At 37.7% G+C, this 21204-nt stretch overlaps 1 protein-coding gene across 1 annotated transcript in view; it reads left to right on the top strand.

Annotated features, from left to right (window-relative positions):
- The first annotated feature begins 9624 nt into the window (after positions 1-9624).
- apc (APC regulator of WNT signaling pathway) overlaps positions 9625-21204 on the top strand; it is a 42412-nt gene continuing 30832 nt past the window's right edge. Inside the window, exons 1-2 of the mRNA XM_022680883.2 lie at positions 9625-9710; positions 16937-17089. Coding sequence (XP_022536604.2) covers positions 16955-17089 — 135 coding nt within the window. The 5' untranslated portion in view covers positions 9625-9710; positions 16937-16954. The remainder of the gene's footprint in view (positions 9711-16936; positions 17090-21204) is intronic.

Below are 21204 nucleotides of genomic sequence, written 5' to 3'. Positions count from 1 at the left end.
GTATTAAAACATTACTCAAATAGGACTATTCACTGTATACCAACTCTACCTCAGCTTCACTCCAACTCTACCTCTTCACAAACACACTGTGACAATGCAGCTGTTAACTGAATGCCTGAATTCCAGGTGATTCTACCTCATAAAGGTGACTGAGAAAATCCAGCAGAGTAGTTCCGTAATAATAATAATAATAATAATAATAATAATAATAACAATAATAATGTTGTTTTTGTTGTTTATTATTATTATTATTATTATTATTATTATTATTATTATTATTATTATTAATAATAATAATAATACTACTAATAATAATAATAATAATAAAAAAAGACCTCATTTAACTTACTTAACCAGCCTTAAGCTTTTATACCTGTATATTTGCACTCATATTTATACAGGTACTGTTCTGTTTACAACGGTACTGTCATTCCCTCTTAATCCCTCTTAATTAAAGCAAAGTACAATGTTTGTAAAAACACAGGAGGTGGTCATAATGTTTTGATGTTTGAGCGCGTGCTCGCCGCTAGATGGCGGTGTGCTGGCGTGTGCGCTGCGCATGCGCACGAGCGGAGTGACGATTCTCATCATGGCGTAAGAGAGCGGAGTGAGAGCGGAGCTGCGCTGAAATTCAGACACAAAAGAAAAGTTTTGGCGTTCGCGCGGCGGAGTGAGAGAGAGCGCGGGGATCTGCGGGGGCTCGGCCGGGTTCTGCGGGAGAGCGGGATGTGTGCCGGGGCTGCGGGCGGCTCGGGGCGGTGAGCTGGAGGGAGTTTGGCGGGCGGAGGAGAGAGTTTGTGCAGGTAAGAGTAAAGTACACACCGCGCTGCTAACACCGCGCTTAGCCTGCCCTGCTAACCTAAACTATAACCTAGAACACATAACCTAGCCGAACACATATCTAATTAATACAGCACAGCAGCGCTTTAATTATAGGTTATTAACTTATTCCAACTCTTTATTACTGCTGTCTGCTGTTATTAACCCTCTCCCGGAGCTCAGGGCTGATCTATCCGAGCCCGCAGCTCCTCCAGCTCCTATCCCACAGAGGACGAGCTGAACTCGGGAAGGAGAAAAGTCCTCCCCCGCTACTTTAATAAACACCTGCCTGCCTGAGACCCGAAACAAACGAGCAACCGTGCTTTCCTCAAAGTTGTGGAGAAAAACACACTTCTTTAAGTAGTTTTTTTGGGGTGGAACTAAGGAGCACACTATCCTGACAACAACAAAAACAACACCGTAGCAGCAGCAGCAAGTAGCAGCAGAGTTATTGTTCAACCTTACAATACCACGAGCAGTGCTAACTAACTATTTAAATAACTAACTACTAAAACCCCACATATTCAGGATTTGCCTTTAATTCGTTTGTCATTTGTTTTCTAATTAAAGCTCTAGGTGCACATGTCAGCTGTAGCCTTAAATAATTCCTAAATAATTAGTCCTAATGTCTGTAACGTTATTGCATATCCCTAATTTAATTTTCACTAGTTATATGTTCAAATTATCTATACTTTTTATTCTATATTCTGTTTTTTTGCTTTCCTAAAAGTTTGTAAGTTGTTTCCTGGCTCAGAAAACTGAGGAGCACACTATCCTAAAAACAACAAAAACAACACAGTAGCAGCAGCAAGTGGAAGTGGAGTTATTGTTCAAGCTTACAATGTCACCAGCAATCTTAACTAACTAACTGATTAACTAACTAATTACCAAAACTGCACACATTCAAGATTTCCCTCTAATTCATTTACTTGTTTTCTAATTAAATATCTAGGTTCACATGTCAGCTGTAGTGTTAAATAAAGGCTTTCTGTTTAGTCCTAATGTCCTAATGCATATCCATAATGTACTTTATTACTAGTCACATGCTTTTTTTATTTAAACAAACTTACATTCACTTTAATTATTTTTATTTTTATAGTTTTATTTGTTGTTGTTGCATTCCTACTTTTGTAAGTTGTTTTTTTGGGTCGAACTGAGGAGCACACTATTCTAGCAGAGTGATTGTTTAAGCTTACAATATTATGAGCAATGCTAAATAACTAATAGCTAATGAACTAACTTAATATTTAACTAACTAACTAACTAACTAAAAAACCCCTACCCATACAAGATTTAATTCTAATTAATTTGTTTTCTAAGAGGATAAATGGGTTAACTGAATACATGGCTACTAAAGCTCCCAAGTAATCAGGTTTTTGCTTTCTTAAAAGTTGTGGAGAAAAACACACTCCTTTAAGAAAAACAACACAGTAGCAGCAGAGTGATTGTTCAACATTACAATACTACCATCAATACTAAATAATTAACTCATTAGCTACCTACTTAACTAACTAATTAACTACTAACTAACTTACTACACCACATTCAATATTTCCCTCTAATTAATGTAGTTGTTTTCTTAAAGGATCACTAGGTCAACTAAATAAATACCTACCAAAGCCCCAAATAATAAATTGTTTTCATTGTTTTCCTAAAAGTAAGGGAGAAAAAAGTTGTTTTTTGGGCCGAACTGAGGAGCACACTTATCCTGACAAAAAAAAAAAAAAAAAAAAAAAACAGCACCGTAGTAGCAGAGTGATTTGTTTACCTATATAAGTTAATTCCATCAGCAATGCTAACTAACATAGACAACTAAATAAATAGCTACCAAAGCCCCTAAGTTCAAGATTTCACTCCACCTTTTAGATAAAGTAAAGTCAGACAGAACCATATCTCCTCATCCTGTTTCCAGCCTGCAGTATCAGGATATCGTTATGGTAATTATGTCAGTGTATAATGATGATATCAGATTGATATGCACTGTGGTTCTCTAGTCACTGGTGACATTTTAGGCTACAAATGCTTAAATGTTTTTTTTTTTTTTTTTTTTTTCAGGTGAAAAAAGCTAGCTAGTTAAATTTTTGGTTTCTCAGTGTACTCAATGCATTCAGTTTTTTCTAAATATGTTTGTGTAAAAGGTGTCTTTGTCTGCATTTAGCGTGGTTGCTAAATGCATCAGTCTAGTACAAATTGCATTTTTGGCTACCTGGACATTATTGTTATCTATATTGTGGATTTTTCTGATTTTGGAATTGTGGTTAAATTATAATATTTGGTATGTGGTGCATATTTGGTTGTTACGTTTTGATTGTTACTTCAGCACCTCACAATTGCTTGGTCTCCTGTAATACTGCTACTGGAATTTGATTAATATGAGCAGAATATGCTTGATTAGATCAGAGGGGAAAAAAAAGAATCAAACCAATCCAATCCTGTATAAGATCAAATCTGAAACAGTCACACTTTCACACTGTGTGATGTGGTGTTAGCAGTGTGTGTTTCTTCCTGTGGGGTAGTCGGGTGTAGTCGGGTGTTTGGGTAGTTTGAGCGTGATGGCCTACTTTTATGGGCTCATGTTAAGAGAAGAGCTTCAGTTAAAAACAGATCAGGATTTATATTGTAATATATATTATTGATGTAGGAAAAAAAATAGTGATATTATGGCACCTTGTGCTGAAGTATAATGGATGTAAAATATAGTACATTAATGCACTAACAATACTTTTGCCAATTGGGTTTATTTGGACATTACGGAATTATTTAATGCTATAATAATAACTTTTATCAGACTTTTCAAGAACTTTCTTACCTTTTTCCTTGATAAATGTTAAAAGTGCAGAATTGAATTAAAGCAATACTATGAAATGTTGTCAACTTCTGCTAACTGCACTATGTAACTCTGGTGAAGTGTTGCAGAATAACACTTGTGAGAACTGTGTATTTGTGTAAAATCCTTTAATGTTTCTCGGTCCACATTCTTCAGTGATGCTTCTGTCTCTCTCAGCTTGTCCAGAAATGCTTGTGTGGTTTGTCATGCTAATTAATTTTCCCGACTGTAGTGAAAGCCCATAAACAAAACTGTCAGAAATTATGCACTCTTCACTATATAGTATATAGTACATTTCTGACTGTAAGGTGCATCAGATTATAAGGTGCACAATCAATAATTGTCCATTTTCTGGTCTTTAGGCACCGGATTATAAGGTGCATTAATCGACACTGTTTTCTTTATAATGGGGAAGCTGGTGGAAGCGCCTAATGTCAGCTAGCATTTCGTCCCACGTAACTTGTTTTGACACGGCAGGCATGCAGACTACAGTCCAATATACTCACCTTTGAATGGTGAAAGAGCTAGTGCTGCGGTTAGCAGCTAATGCTGCTGCACCTAGCCTTAGTGCTGGAGGAACTTCACTGAAAACTCACCCTTATAACCCTTATGTACTTCAGCAGGGTGGCTTTACAGCTCCATAATACCTGACTGGTAGAATTCATATATAAAGTGCACTGGATTATAAGGCACACTGTCGATTTTGGGAAAACTTAAGGATTTTAAGTGCACCCAACAGGCCAAAAAATACATTACATTATAACTTATGTCAGGGTTCTGTGGTTGTTTTGTAGGGCAGGATATCACTACTGAATTAATCAGACTAAAAGTTCAGTTGTGAACACACCACAGGACTAGGCTTTGCTTCACATCAGAGAACTTGAGCAGTAAAGTTTTGGAGAGTGTAATGAGGGAGGGTAATGATTGTGTGTGTTTTGCTGAGGCAGGCGTCTCTGCAGTGATTAATTGCTGCACTGTAGAAAGCTCAGAGTGTTTTGGTGTTTGTGTGACAGAACTTCAACACCTCCTGCATCTGAATGATCACCGCTGCTGGTGGTGGAACCTGGCTTCCTCTGCGGACAGATGTGGCCGGTGATGGATCAGGAGATTAGATTAAACTGCTTTTGAAGGTCTGCATGTTTATCAGAGGTTTCTGAGGAGATTCGACTTGTTTTTCTCATTTATTCAGCGCTCTGAGGAGGATTAGACCTCAGGTTCTGTAATAATGTTGTTAAATTAATATTATATGTGTTAAATTAATAAGTGATCTGGCATGACTGTGGGAGATGTTTACAGTAGAGAGACCTGAATACAGTCCGATCTTTTTAATCAAGACTAATTTCTAGACTGTGGATTACAACACTTGGCCAGCTTTACTAACAGATATAACTCTTATTACTAGGGATGTGTTTTGGTGAGATTCAGTATATTGGGATATATTGTGATACTGTAGATAATAGTAGAAGACAGAAAAATAAAAAGTTATTTTTTTTACATTTTATCCAATCAGATTAGTGGGATCTGACTGTCTTACATCAGTCTTTTCATAAACACTAACAATAAACAATCAGTACTGTACTGTTGACAATTGATGTAGAAGTTTAAAACAAAATATTGCATACGGAGAATGTGAAAAAACTGAAGAATAATGTATACAATTTTAATGAGCAATATTAAGTTTTGGTGGTATTTTTGTTGGGATGTTAAAAATGTTCGTTACTCAAAATGTATTTCTAAATTGTAGTTTTGTAAATGCATTTTCTTTAAGAAAGCAATAAAAAATGTTATAAATGTTATAATGTTAATAAATATGCCATTTATTTAGTTTATGCAATGGCAAATTTGCATACTGTCAAAAAGTGTCAAGAATTAATGAAAATAAAAATAAATAAATTTGGTACCTGGTCCTAAATATAATAACATCAAATGATGCCTTAGTTTTCTGTTAATGCAATTAATATTACTTTATTAGTCTTAATAATAGCATAATTCACAATATTATGATCAAAATACTTAAAATAAACCCATTACTTTTTATTGCAACCATGTGGAAACTGAAAACTGTTTATGAATTCCAGGGAATAACCATAAATCAATCATTTTGACTTTTTGGAAGAAATTAGTTTATTAGTTGTTCTTTATATCCTTTAAAAAAAATATTTTTTTTTATTTATTAAAATTGAAGAAAATATTTAAAAAAATATTTTATGTACAGACTCAATTGATTGCATAAATGTTTTTTTTTTTTTTTTTTTTTTTTTAATCTATCAGTTATCAAAAATGCAAATTTTTCTCAGCACTGAAGTTTTTCCCACACAGGGGCTGAAGTGTGGGACAGTGCTATTGAGGGCAGCTCTGAGAGAGGACTGTTGAACAAGGGTCTCTGCCAATGTTCATTTTCAAGTCTTTCAGAGACTCAGGCCTAATTTACATGAAAAGAAAAAAAATCCCACCAGAGAACATCCTCCTTCCCGGCCGCCCATTCAGCTCCTCGGCTCCAGAAATCCAGGCCATTGAAAGTGTCTAATGTTGACAAGGCCGTATTCAGCGGCTGTAATTCTTAAGGTTCTGATTCTGGGTGGAAAGTTCTGCTACACTAGCCGTGATGCTCACAAACACAAAGGGGCCGTGGGGCCGAACGGCACGGACAGCGCCGGGTCGGGCCCGTTACAGAACACCCCCAGTACACTGAAAAACAAAGAACACGCATGGACCCTTTCACAGCCTGGAGAAAATGGGGCGCACAGACACTGCATGACGTACACAGCCTTTATAATGAGGATCTTTATGTAGAAATTGGGTGAAAATAGTAGTTTTGAGTATGACTGATATTCTTATATTAATATGCATTGTCTAACGCAACCAATCAGTAATAATGTAAGCTTTAATGTAAGCTTTGTAGTAGGGGTGGGCGATATGGCCCTAAAATAACATCACAATATTTCATGGTATTTTCGTGGTAACGATGCTCTTGGCGATATGATAAAACACTGAATAAAAAAAAAAAATACTACTGCAACAAAATATAAGAAATATAAAAATATATATATAATTTTAGTATTGCATACGATAAGGCATGATATGGCACACCCTCAACTGAGATATCAAAAAATACAATAATTTTATCAGATTTGTAACAGAAGAATGATCCAGAATGTCATAATACTAATAATAATGCACTCCAAATATCTCTATATATCCAGAATTAAAGTAAAATAAATTCTACTGGACAGATATAATCTGTCTCTAGTAGATATATAATGAAAAACGATATTTCAGGGTATAATATCATTCACAGTGTTCAAAAATGTTGGTGATATTATCGTGTACAATACGATAAGTTACACCCCTAGTGCACTACAAAGCTTACATTATTATTATTTGGAGTCTATTTTTTTTCTAAAGTAAAAATGTAGCAAAAATATTTGAAGTAAAATACTATAAAATTTAACAAACCATAAAATGAGAATTTATTTCTATACATTTTTGTATTCTTTAAACAAAGAGCAATAGTTAATATAAAAATAATATAAATATATTGATTAACGCTACATCTCTTTACTCTGCTCCATCATCCCACTGCGTTGGCATTTTTGGCATTATAGGAGTTTTTTTTTGGGGGGGGAGGAGGGGGGGGAGTTTAAATTTCCCTCAGGTACAGTTTGCTAAGTGCGGACCACGCCTTATAGAAGTAGAAAAGGAGGAAGAAAAAGGGGAGGGAACTCGGGGAAATTTGGGCTGGAGTTCTGAACTGCGTGCTGAAGAAGCGTGCAGTTATATCCCCCCCTTTTTATTTAATGAGAAGTGGAAGAGTAGAAAAAGGGGGTTGTTGGGGAGGAGGTGGGTTGCGAAGTTTTCGTCACGAGAGATAGTTAGTTAGGGGAGGTATTTATAGGACGGTTGATTGATACGGGGTGGAGTTAGAACGTAGAGTTCGGGCGTGGTCCTTCTCCCAAACTTTTGTTATTACATAACATCATTTATTGACTGGGGTTAGAGCACATGTTGGTTTGATCTGATTGGTTCTGCTGGACTTCCTGTGTGATTGATGGAAGTCTGCCTGAGGAGATTGCTCATGTCTTATTGAGAGAATAATAAAATTAATCAAATTAATTTGGTGGAAAAGTGGGGATTTCTTTACATATAGAAGCTCCAGATTTGAAGAATATTTTATTTATTTATTATATTATTATTATTATTATTATTATTATTATTATTATTATTATTATTATTATTATTATTTATTTATTTATTTTTATTTTTTTTACAATATTGCCCTGCCTTAGGTATAGATAGGACCAGTCAGTACAGTTAATCTCAGAACCTCTGATCTATTAAGGATGTTTTCAAACCAGCACTATTTGGTTCGGTTAAAACAGACTCTGGTTGGTTTGTACTTTAGTCCGGTTCAATTGAGCAGGTGTGAAATCGCACTTGGGTGCGGATCAAAAGAACTGGACTGACACCACCTATCAATATACTTCTTTTATTACAGCTAAACTGCTGATAAAGGGCAGTTTAATCTGATATATTAGCCAGATAATGCTAGTGATTGAAGGTATGTTTATATACTCTACAATTTATATACAGTGTAATTATGGTCACAACCATACTGCAAATACTAGACAAATGTTTTCACAGCACCAGTTGTACCAGAGTGTTTTGCATCACAGCTCCAGAGAACTGTTAAAGTGTAGCTCCATACAAATGACTTTTCTCCAGTGTACACACAAGAGAGAGGTCATGTGGTGTCGGCTCATCAACTGTTCAAATATATGCAAATGCTGCTGATTAATGAATACATTCTGATTACGCTTCAGTGTCCTTTAAAGACCTTGGATTAAATACAGTTACACCAGCAGTTAAAAAGTAATTTTATTAGGACTGAATATGATATATGGATATAAGTATCTTCGGAAATCGAAAGTATCAAAAGAGTTTATCCTGCTTTGCTTGGAGTAAGTGTCTATGCTGCTCAGAGCAGACTTTCTACTTGATTCTAAAAAAAGTCCTCTGTAAGGATTTGATTGTATTCAGCAACAAGAACTTTAGTAAGGTTAGGAGAATTGGACAAAAAGTATTGTACAGTTCCACTGCTCAAAAGTAAGTAAACAAACAAACAAAAAAACGAGCACAGGATGTTAATCTACACCAATCTATTTATTATAAGCTTAGATTTCCAATATTTGAGTTGCGGTTAGCAGCACTTAATGCTACCAAATGCTATTAAATGCGGTATACTAAGGAACTCTGAGTGTTCCGGTAACCCAGGGCGTTCTCAACTAGCATTTCATCTCATGTAGATGAAACATGGTAAACATGCAGACTACAGTCTAATATACTCACCTCTGAATGACGAAAGAGCTAGTGCTGCAGTTAGCGGCTAATGCTAATACTGCTCCAGCTGCAGTGCTGGAGAAACTTCACTGAAAACTCCTTATAATCCTTCTAATGCTGTACCTCAGTAGAGTGTCTTTACTGTCCCTTAATACCTGACTGCAGTGAAGCCTGACTGAAGTGGTCACGGTTCTTGCTGAAGAACCTAGTATTCGTTGGTTCCCATTGGTTCTGGAACCTTATTTTGTTGGTGCAAATATGGCAAACCAGTTCAAAAATGTTAGTTGTACATTAGTTAGTTATTTAGTTGTGCTTGTTACACCATAATTTTCCTAATTATTATTACAGTACTATTGCTGCTGCATTCGGTCTTAATTAGCGCTGGGCTGTTATCCGCACATCGCTGGGCGTGCCGTATTGATCCGTTTGCTCCATTTCTAATACGACCTTCAGGCACTGTGACCCGTCACCCCTCTGCCTCCCCCCTGCGTTTCGCCACCCGCTCCTCTCCCCCTGCGTAATTGAGTCGGGGGGAGGAAGCAGCTGTGCTCAGGGCTGGAAGCAGGCCAGCCAGCATCAGCCACTGCACCACCAGCCTGGGGAAGCGCGGCTCCTGATTGGCTCACGTCCGTGGCCATGTGACCGGGCTGGCTGGATGCTGGCTCCCGTGCAAATGACACAGTTGAAGGGGAGATGGGATGGAGGCTGTCACTGGCATCGACATGGGGTAGGTTTCTCCGTTTACCGCTTGCTTTTACGAGACACTGCGAGCGTAAGGTCGCGGCATCTCCGTAACCGTATCCGTGTTTTGGTGGGGATTAGGTCGGGCTCCTGCGGGAGAGGGAACGGTGCGGTTTGTGTGAATAGCGAGGCGGTTCCTCTAAGCCTTTTGTTTTGGTGGTTGCTTGTTGAGGGAGGCAGACGGGCAGGCAGGGTGTGGGGGATGTGCAGGGATACACTGATTCCTGCCTCATCATTGAGGGGCTGTGAGAATTAAGGGCTTTTGTAGAAGGAAAAGAGGCTCTGTTGGGTTTTTATAGGATTTAATGGTGGAAAAAGAAAAAGGACTGTCAGAATAAAACTGAAAAAAATATACGCCTTTGGACTGTAGATTATCATCAAGAAATGTGAGATTTAATAGATGCCAAGATGGTGGCAGGGAGAGGGGCTGGTGCTGGGGTCTACAGTGCTGATTTACCAGCGATGCTCTAGCTAAGCACAAAGCAGATGTGTCAAGATGGTGGATGCTTTTTTTTTTTTTATTCTAGCTGTATTTCAGCATTTATTTGGAATTATCCTTGAAATACACTCTGGCTCTGGTATATCCAGGCTAATATAGAGCAATGCAGAGCATATTGCAGGGCTTAATGGAAGGAAATAGTTGCCCACTGTCTTTGTGGACTGAGGGGAAGGGCAACTGACTGCAGGGTTTTTAAGGATCTGGCTTGCCATACCAGCAAGATACCAAAAGCAAAATGGATTCCAGTTTTTGCAGGTTACCTGTCTTGATCAATTTGAGAGCCTGAGATTGAAGAATCGTTGAGGTTGAGGTTGACTCACTGATTCTTGAAGCATTTATACTTGAGTTTTTTTTAATGAATGTTGGTTAACATGGGTTTAACTGCTTAAAGGATCACTGAATCAACCTCAACCTGAAAACCCAATGAAATATATTATTGAGTCTCATCTAATCCTTGAAATACACTGCTGACTGTGGATGCTTTAATGGTTTGCTGGTTATCTCCAGGACTATACAGAGCCATGCAGAGCATATTGCAGGGATTATTGGAAAGAAATAGTTGCCAACAGTCTTTGTGGACTGAAGGGAAGGGAGCCTGACTGCAGGGTTTTTAGGATACCAAAAGCATTTTAGAAGCCATCCAACAAAATGGATACCAGATTTTGCAGGTTACCTGTGTTAATCAGTTGGGCATCTTGAGATACAATCATTGAGGTCAAGGTTGACTCAGTGGTTCTTGGTACATGCATACTCAAATTAACATGAATTGAAGAGGATGTATATCATAAAATATTCAGGAGAATCTGCTTATCCTCAAAATCTCAAAATGCTGGTGGTTTTCTGGTTTGCTGGTTTTCTTCAAGGTGGATTTCTTGGCTGACTTGACTGAACGTTGAAGATGACTAACATTATAAACCCAATGTAATATATATTTTGGTGGCTTGATGGTTTGTCTGTCATCTCTGGGATCTATGCAGAGCATATAGTTGCCCACACTCTTTGTGGACAGATGGGAAGGGCATCTGACTGCAGGGTTTTTTAGGATCTGGCTTGCCATACCAGCAAGATACCAAAGCAAAATGGAGTCCAGTTTTTGCAGGTTACCTGTATTGATCATTTTAGCAGCCTAAGGTTAAAAAATCATTGAGGTTGAGGTTGACACTGTGATTTGTTAAGCATTTATATATAAGCATTTATTATAGCCATGTTAACCCAACTTAACCAATAAATCTCTGTTAATACTCTAAATATAGTTTTGAATATATAGCCGAATTGATTCCAGTTTTTTCAGGATACTTTTATTGGTCAATTGGACAGCCAGAAATTGAAGAATCATTGGGGTTGAGGTTGACTCAGTAATTTTTTGAGTAGGTATACTTCAGTAAACATGGTTGGGTTGAGTTTTAATGGTTTGGTGGTTTGCTGGTTATCTCCAAGGTGATATCTTGACTGGTTTGAATTGAATGTTGAAGACAAATGTTATAAACTCAGTGTGGTACTTACAAAGCTTTGCTAACACTCAAAATATTCGTTGCTTCTGGTGGCTTCGTGTGTTGATGTTCATCTCTGATCTCTTGGACTGCACTGAGCCATGCAGGGATTAGGGCTTAATGGAAGTTAGTAGGTGCCAACTGTCTTGGGCACAGCTGTAGTTCTGGCATTTCCAGTGTCCAGAAAGAATACCAAAAGCCAATGTCCACATCCGTACAGTAAAATGGATTCCAGTATTTTCAAGGTACCCTACTAGTGCATCTCAATTCAGTAATTCAGTTCAGAATGTGAAGTCATATATTATATAGGTGTATTACACACAGAGTGATCTATTTAAAGAGTTTATCTCTTTTATTGTTGATAATTATGACTTAAAGCCAATGAAAACCCAAAAGTCAGTGTCTCAGAAAATTATAATATTATATAAGACCAATTGGTACATTTGACAGTGTGGGCTGTGGGCCAAGTCCTGCTGGAAAATGAAATCTGATTGTGAAAAACTTCACACTAGACCTCAAGCAGCTTGGACTGTGTGTCTCTCCACTCTTCCTCCAGACTCTGCTCCCTTGATTTCCTTTAAATGAAATGTAAAATTTACTGATGATCAGTGATGGTTTATTTGGAGATGCGGATTTCATTTTCCAGCAGGACTTGGCACACTGCCCACCCTGTTAAAAGTACCAATTGGTCTTATATAATATTCTAATTTTCTGTGACACTAATTTTTGGATTTTTATTAGCTGTAAGCCATAATCATCAGTATCAATAAAAGAAAAAAAACTTAGGCTTAAAATAGATCACTGTGTGTAATTAATATATATATTTTTAATATATGAGTTTCATGTTTTGAACTGAATTACTGAAATAAAGTAACCTTTCAATGATATTCGAATTTTTTGAGATGCACTCGTATATTGATTGGGAAGCCTTGAATATAAAACCTGAATTGAAGATGTATATTACAAACCCAATTAAATATTCATGAGGCACAGGGCTAATCCTCTTCGTGTCGTTTTTTTTGTCTTTTTTTCTTCTGTTTTTGATGCTGGGCGCAAGAGGAGAGACAAACCTCCAGCACCTTTTGTTGCAGCGTCGACCATTTTAGCTGCTAAAGCTGCATTGCTTTGCTCTCGCTTTGTAAATAAATTAAAGACTGATTTTCTGATTTGTATTCTAGTACACTATATTGGACACTGTGGATTGCGTCCCCAATGTGGAACATTTCTACCTCTATTGACTGTTTATTCTCTGAATGTGTGTCAGCAGATATGTGTCAGCAGATTTCTGTGGCACTTGGCTGCTTCAGCTTGTGTGATCAGCCCAAGCCTTCTGTAAAGTGCTGCCATTAGTTGCAGTATGGTATGGACGGATATAGAGCTCTGGAAAAATATAAGAAACCACTTAAAAATGATGAGTTTCTTTGATTTTACCAAATTGAAAACGTCTGGAATATAATCAAGAGGAAGATGGATGATCACAAGCTGATCATCAAACCAAGCTGAACTGCTTGATTTTTTTACATCATTAGTAAAGCAGCATTAAGTTATCTAAAAGCAGTGTGTAAGACTGGTGGAGGAGAACATGATGCCAAGATGCATGAAAACTGTCATTAAAATCAGGGTTATTCCACCAAATATTGATTTCTGAACTCATGTTCTGCATTTTTTTTTCCAGAACTGTATATAGAACTAATTGCGTTTCTAATTATGGTAACAGAAGGAGGCTTGTGAAAATAATAGCTCATTTTATTTATAATTGAGATAAATTAAGTTCATGGTAAGGCTTATATGAAAAGCCAAGAAATGAATGTGCTTCTGAACATTGTGTGGATCTTCACAAAACTCGCATGAGCTATTTTGAGTGGGTTATCTTTCGGTGCCGCCTTATCTTCTGCATGGTGGGTAAGATGGCTAGTCAAGCGCAAAGTGCAAAACAAGTGTGATGTAATGGGAATACTCCTAAATATAAAGGTGCTTCCAGTGGTCCTTTTTAAGCGATGCTGTGGAACAACCTTAATTTTATAAAGAATCTTAATTGACTGTCCGCGGCGCGTAGTTATATTTCCATATTTATATATATTTTTATTCTAATGTTTTATTTTTTTGTTCTTGTTCTTAGTTATATTATTCATTTAATCATTTCTTATCGTTCTCAACATTTTACTTTACTTTTACTATTATCTTTTTACTTATTTTATATTTCATACGTTTTTTTTTTTACTTTTTATGTGTCAAATTTGTTTTCTATGGTATTTTAGAATTTTCTGTTTTACATATATATTTAATTTATATATATATTTAATGTTGATTTATTTTTTTTACTATCAATTTTTTTTATTATTTCTAATTTATCATTAAATGTTTTCAATCCCTTTGATGTTGTAAATGCTCAGCAACATACAATGTTTTTCCCGCCTAAAAATAAAGGTTGATTGATTGATTGATTGATGCTAACTGGCTAGCGTTCTCTAGTGAGCTGTCTCATCGTGGTTGTTTGATGGCGCTGTTCTACACTGTGTGAACAGTGAATTTTTTTGTACTGTTTTACACCCCTAATCGATACATTTCTATAGTCAGCATTGTCAAATATGCTGACTTATCATTGCAGCCCTTAATACAAAGCGTTTTTTTTTTACAAAGATATTCATATTAAATCCAATTTTCTTTTATGAATGGTAGTGACTTTTTCTAATCTCTTTTTAACGTCTGACCATCCACCACCTCTTAGCTTTCATCGAGGCTTTCCAGCTGAACATACAGGCCTTAATAAATATGACAGCACTCCCTTTCTCTTGTTTATTCTCCTCTTCCTCCTCCTGTACTAACAGTATTGTCATAGTCCTCCAATGCTGAATGTGTTTCAGGAGGGCAGCAAAAATGATTGCCCCTACAGTATGTCCATATATTTAATGATAAGTTGACTGTATAAAGGTTTGCTTCATGGATCTTTTCCAAGCCTATTAGTTGGAGCTTCAGAGCAGGTGTAGCGACAGCGCTGTAGCAGTAAGGTAAATGTGTAAGCTCCTGTAAAGCTCTGTAAGCTGGAGAAACGCTGCAGTTGCTCTGATAGGAATCCAGCCAGCACTCGAGCTGATGTTTAACGCGTCAGTCGTAATTCAGTGACAACGGAGCACTAGATGTTTCCCAGATTTCTCTCACCACAGCAGCACTAAAAATACCGCTCGTCTCGTTACGGGAGCCGGCCCGGGCTCCTCCGCGCTCTGGATTTATGTCTCTTTCCATTGTGAGATTGCTGTTTGTTAGTGGAGCTCAGAGTGTGGAGTTGGTGGAAATGGCCAGGGGGCAGTCCTCTCCGCTGCCTGTGCTAACGCCAGTCACGTGAGTGTGATTTTACAGTTCTTCTCCTGACTCTCATTAACTCTCATTGATTTGGAGATGGGGGTTAATCATGTGAGGCTTGTATAAAGGCTGGATAAAGGGCAGGGGAACATAAACAGAAGCCCTGATGTGTTTTATAGTGAGTAATAATGCTGATCTGTAATCTTGAACAGAAAATATATTCACCTATTGCTTGGTGGGCTGGACACGAGGACGAAAGAGAAGGGATGTCTTGATCCAGTTCAGTGGGTGTATTTTAATCAAATGGAAAAAAAAAAAAGCTTCTTGTAGCTCAATCCAGGTGTAATCCTTTGTTTTTACCACTGTGTTCTAGCAAAGCACCCTTTAGAGTCCTCTACTAATCCATCATTTTTGCTCACTTCAGCGTTAGTATAATTTCTCTGTCTGGATATACTAAATAATTAAGCAGTCAGCAGCTTTTCAAAAGGATTTACTTGTATTATTTGCTATTTATTGTTATATCAGTAGCACAAAGAGTTCCCTTGAAATAATGTCTTGCTTATAACAGTTATCTCTTGGACAGCTTATCGTCCAAACAAACAAACGAACAAACAAACAAAAAAAACTTTTAGTGATTGGCCTAGTGAGGAGTGTTTGTCAAATAGACGGAATGTTTAAGAGTCTGCTAAACCTGCTAAAAGTCTTCTTAATTGTCCATGATCTTTTTCCCCAAAAATTGACAGTGTGCCTTATAATGTGGGGCACCTTATATATCAAATATATACCAGTCAGCTGTTATAAGGGTGAGTTTTCAGTGAAGTTTCTCCAGCACTAAGGCTGGGTGCAGCAGCATTAGCATCAGCTGCTAACCGCAGCGCTAGCTCTTTCACTGTTCAGAGGTGAGGATATTGGACTGTAGTCTGTGTGTTTGCCTTGCTAAAACAAGTTATGTGTGGCAAATTGCTAGCTAATGTAGCTCTATCGAGCGTCATTTACGCCCTGCTAGCGCTGCAGTTAGCGCTAAATGCAGTTAGCGCTAAATGCAGTTAGTTAACTAATGCTGCTGCACCCAGCCTTAATGCTGGAGAAACTTCACTGAAAACTCACCCTTAGAAAAACTATTGGAAATCTAAGCTCACTGTAAACAAATGGAAGCGCTTTTACTCACCCAATTAAACTGTTTGTGCCTTGTTTATTAAAATACAGAAAATACGGTACCTGATTGTTTCTGCTGTTGTTGAGTGCTATTTGTGCTTCATTAATCACCATAATAATTAACTGTCTTGGCAGTTGTTCAGTACTCCAGGTTTTACTGATCTGGAGTTCAGGAATTATCATTTTTGCATAATAACAGGGAACACAAATGGGATGAGAGTATCTTTGACTTTTTGCCAAAGGCGAAACAGGTTCTTCTTCACTTTAGCTCTCAGACTTGCCTTTACTCGCCACTGTTTTTGTTTGCCATGTAATTCTGTAATTCCTCCAAGTAGGTCAGCAGTTCAGCCGTGTGCAGCCTGATTGGCTGCTTTGCTTGATTTACACTAACCCTGTCTGCTGCCTGATGGCAAGCAATGTGTTTTTTGTTTTTTTAAGGCAAGAAATGACAAGTTAGTCAAAAAAAGTCAGTACCCTGTGCTTATCTGTAGAGTATACTGTGCTTTATTACAGTGCAGACTGACTGTTTTAGCACTGGTTGTGAATGTATCTTTAAGGCACATCTGTTTCACCCGTCATTAGATACATTAAGTCTCTCTGTTTCCCTTCTTTTTACTGCTCTATCTCTCTCTGTTCTGCTGTATCTCTCCGTTCAGCTGTCAGCAGAGCTGTCAGGGGTTTCACTCAGGCCAAAAAAGTAGTTTAATTAAACCCGATTAGCTGCTTTAAACCAGCTGCTTAAGACTCTGTCGTCTCTGCCGTCTACAGGTCAAGAGGTAGTCCAAGATGGCTGCAGCATCTTATGATCAGCTGCTGAAGCAAGTGGAGGCCCTGAAGATGGAGAACTCCAACCTGAGACAGGAGCTTGAGGACAACTCGAACCACCTCAACAAACTGGAGACCGAGGCCTCTAATATGAAGGTACGTTACTCTGTACTCAATTGTTTAACATTGTAATGTTGCTAATTGCTGGCTACGGTCAGCATAATAAACATAACTATTCGAATTTTACACATTAGAACTGTAAAAAAAAAGAATTTACCAGTATCATTTTGTTTTAATTTACAGAATATACTATTTAAAAGCCTTATAACTGGGTAAAATGACAATATTTGGTAGTATCGTGATTAGGGATTAGTCCAAAGTTTGGCCATACCTAGGCCTGTCACAATAATTGCAATATCGATTTATCGTACAATAAATGATTATGAACTCAAATAATCCATTGTGGTTCTTTGCGTGTTTGTTCACATATATAACAGTGAACAGTACTTAAGCCAGCCATGCTTCAATAACTGTGACTCCATACACACAGTGTGGACTAAAGTAGGTGAAAAAATAAGTATAGAATTCTTTAAAAAGTGTGTAATTGCTTTTTCTTAATGCTATTCTGTAATCATTGTCAGTGGCATTTAATAGTCTTAAAATGACAAAAATATTGTGTATCGCAATAATTCCTGGGACAATAAATCGATCACAAAAAAATTGTATCGTGACAGGCCTAGCCATACCTTTTCATTCTAATTTTTTTAGATATAAATTTTTTCTATAATTATTTGATTTAATTTATTTTCTTCATGGTATATTTACAATTAAATGGCATATGGAATTGCATACCAAACAGTAAAAAAAAGTGTTTTCACCTGCACAACCCCATCATTACTGCACACTGTGGCGCTAATCAGATAGATAGGTTAAACCAGTTGCTCAATTCTTTGAAACTGACTCCTATAAATCCATAATTCCTGGTATTTGATTTTTTATTTATTTATTTTTTCTTCAGTAACACATCTGATGTGAAGTATCGTAGAGAATTGTCTTGAGATATATTAAGTAAAACAGAATCATGCATCAGTATCATGATATCATCCTTATCGTGCCCGATGTATTGAGAGATGCAAAGCATTTATTTAGGAATGTAGTGTAATATTAGCATTATTAAAACATAAGCTTGAGTTTGTTTCCACTTTAAATGACTTTGTCAATGAGTTTCACATGAAACGCGTCTTTCAAAGGAACCTCGTTCCTCATCTGCACCTCCTTTGAGCTTCCTCCACCCGGTTCTTCACTGCAAACCATCAATCCGGATCCGTCCTTTCCACCTGACTGCTCTTTCTTTTTGCCGAACCCTGCAGAACCCGAGGGCTGTGTTCAGCTCTCTCAGAGCTTCTGATGCGGAAGAGTCAGCCTGCTAGGTGGGAAACGAGTCATTTGGATGTGACTTGGCAGCCTGGCGCTGGGGGAGGAGGGGATGTGACAGAAAGTGCTTGTTCTGGGCTGAATGCACTCAGACATTTGGATCTTTCTCTGCTGAAAAGATTACTGCAGCTTCCCAAGCTCTCCAGTCTGAGGGGAGTCGGTCACTTTGGGTTCATATGACGTGGATCTTCTTATTTCTTAATGACGTTTTCAGATCAGATGAGAATTGTGCAGTTTTTGATCAGATCCGTTCAATAGAGTGCTTCTGAGCCTCGTTCTCGGTAGTTATCTGTTCCAGAATGACAGGTGAAATGTGGATTTGTGCGTTTTTATGGAAGTGCAGTATTTTTGGTGTTGCTAAGGGGGAGGCTTTGAAGCGGAAGCAGATTTCCGCTCTACATCTTCATTCGCCGTTTTGCTCCTTAAGGGGAGAGACAGCCTTTTTGGTTGGTCCGCGATTATCAGAGAAGTGTGGAAGTAACAGACATACTAAGAATTGAGGCATCTGTTATCAGGTCAGTCGGATTAAGTAACCTAGATATTATATAATGAGCATAAGCATCGGGCAGTCTGTGGCATATGCCGGGTGAATCATGGTCATGATTACAATCTTATATTATCTTCTTTTAGCATCTCTCTCAGCATAGTATTTCCCATTTCAGTTTCTATTGCTCTGATTCTCCTTACATATGACTCATAGAGTTTGTAGTCATGAGTTTTTCTAATGCCTCTTATTAACAGTACGCAACACTTACTCTACTAGTGCTTTTTTACATACGTGGAACCGGCATCGTTCTGGTTTGCGAACCAAATTTTAAACCAGTTCGCCATTTTTCCACCAACGAAAGTAGGAACCAGAACGTGGAATATTCATTCTCAGTGAAAAACGAAGAATGCTAGGCTTTTCAGCGTGAACCGTGGCATCTATGGGTGTGTACAGAAGCATCGCTGCTCTACAACGCCTTCTGTTGGTGAAGAATGATTTGACGTTTTGACGGTTCCAATAAAACTGGTGGAAATTCGGGCTGGTTTGCTGAAAAGCACCACGGCTCTAATAAGCCCGAACAGAACAGAGTTCTTTTGGTGGAAAAACTCGTAATCTTAATGAAACATCCTTTTTGTTCATCCTTTGTCTTTAAAGGGTTCCTCCTTGGGATCTTAAAGATTCTTTCATTTTTGTTCATTAAATGCTTCCAAGGAAGGTTGTTTGTGGTCTTAGAAAGGCCTTTGGTTTGGATATGTTTCTTTGTTGGGTTCTTCATGATTATTTTAAAGAGTCTTTCCTATTGGGTCTTGGTTGGTTTTGGAGATTCCAACTTGTGATCTTGGGGTCTTGTCTTTATTTTAATGGAGTATTTTTGAGTCTTACCATAAGTTACCATAAGTTACCTTAAGTCTTTTCTTGGGTTCTTTCTTAAGATCTTAAGTCAGTGTTCGTACAGTCATGAAAAACCTGGAAAATCATGGAATTTCAAAATAGCATTTTCCAGGTTTGTGCTGAACTATAATCAATTTTGGTCATAGTTTTAGTTGATTTTTTGTTTTATTGTCTGTGTCAGCACTGATGATATGAAAATTGTATGGTCATGAAAATTCACCTTGAAGGCATGGAAAAGTCATGAAAAAAACATGAAAATGTATCGGTTAAAACTTGTTTGAACCCTGTGATTTTTATTTGAAAGATTTTTTTCTTGATGCTCTTTGTGAGTCTTTTGAGTCTTGTTTGCTTTAAACATAGACAGACAGACAGAGACAGATACTTTATTGATCATGAAGAGATTTAGCAATTTAAATGGTTCTTTTCCTCGTGAGTATAGCAATTAAGTTCCTGTTGGATGGAATCTTTTAATCTTGTTTTTTTTCACAGAAATTCGGTTATGATTCCTTGTTTTCCTCATTACTTTTGGGTGCCTTTTTTAAAGACTTTTAAGTCTATTCTTTCCAGGCCAAATTTTCAGTGTTATCCCCAACATGACCTTTCCCCTGCAGCCTGTTCTTTCAGAAGGCCATCATCACTAATGGAGATAATAGAGAATTGCCACTCAGTTTAAGGTCTTTAGAGGTAAAGTCAGTGTTCATGCTTGGATTATGTAACGGGTCTTGGCCGTGTCCAAGAGCGACGTTCCTCCCACGTTTAGAAAGCTCGACTGCTCAAAACAAGCCCTCTGCACTCTACACGGGCACATTTGGCTGTCCCTGATGCCAGCGGTTATGTCAGCTCGAGGAGTAATCATACCCTTTAGAGCAGTAATGAGACATTGGTTCGGCCGAGTGCAGTTTTAGGTCTGACAGATGTGGGCAGAGCATTGTCTTCTTCAGGCTATTTTCGGTTGCAAGAAATTAGACAGAGCCAATGAAGCACACTCCTGTTTTTGTGACATGGTTGCCTTTTTATTGTCCGTCTTTGCTTTCTGTTTATGAACAATGTAGAGTGAGAAATTTTAAGGTTCAGTTTCGTTCATGACCTGAAATAACACACTTCCATTTTCCCATACTGATGAATTGGTTATGGACTGTTTTAATCTGTTTGATCCTTTGTTTTTACTGTTATCACTGCTATTGTATTTCAACACTGCATTCCCTGGCATTGTTTAGGTCTTTAAGCCTCATAGTGTGAACATCATTATTCACAACCTGAAGCAATGAGGCCTTCATGTTCTCCAAAGGTAGCAAAGCACTTAAACGTCTGCCGGTTGCATGAATTTGGCAGGAAAAAAAAAACCCAAACAAAACATGCACTTTGTGGACGAAAAGTCCACAGGACACCTCATTCATTGTTCTTCTGAAATCAAGAATATTAAAGAGTTTATCCTGCTTTTGTTGGAGTAACTCTGTCT

This window comes from Astyanax mexicanus, chromosome 20 (assembly GCF_023375975.1).
Source record: "Astyanax mexicanus isolate ESR-SI-001 chromosome 20, AstMex3_surface, whole genome shotgun sequence".
Taxonomy (NCBI): Eukaryota; Metazoa; Chordata; class Actinopteri; order Characiformes; family Acestrorhamphidae; genus Astyanax; species Astyanax mexicanus.
The sequence above is the reverse complement of the archived record's forward strand: the minus strand, read 5'-3'. Positions and strand labels throughout refer to the sequence as shown.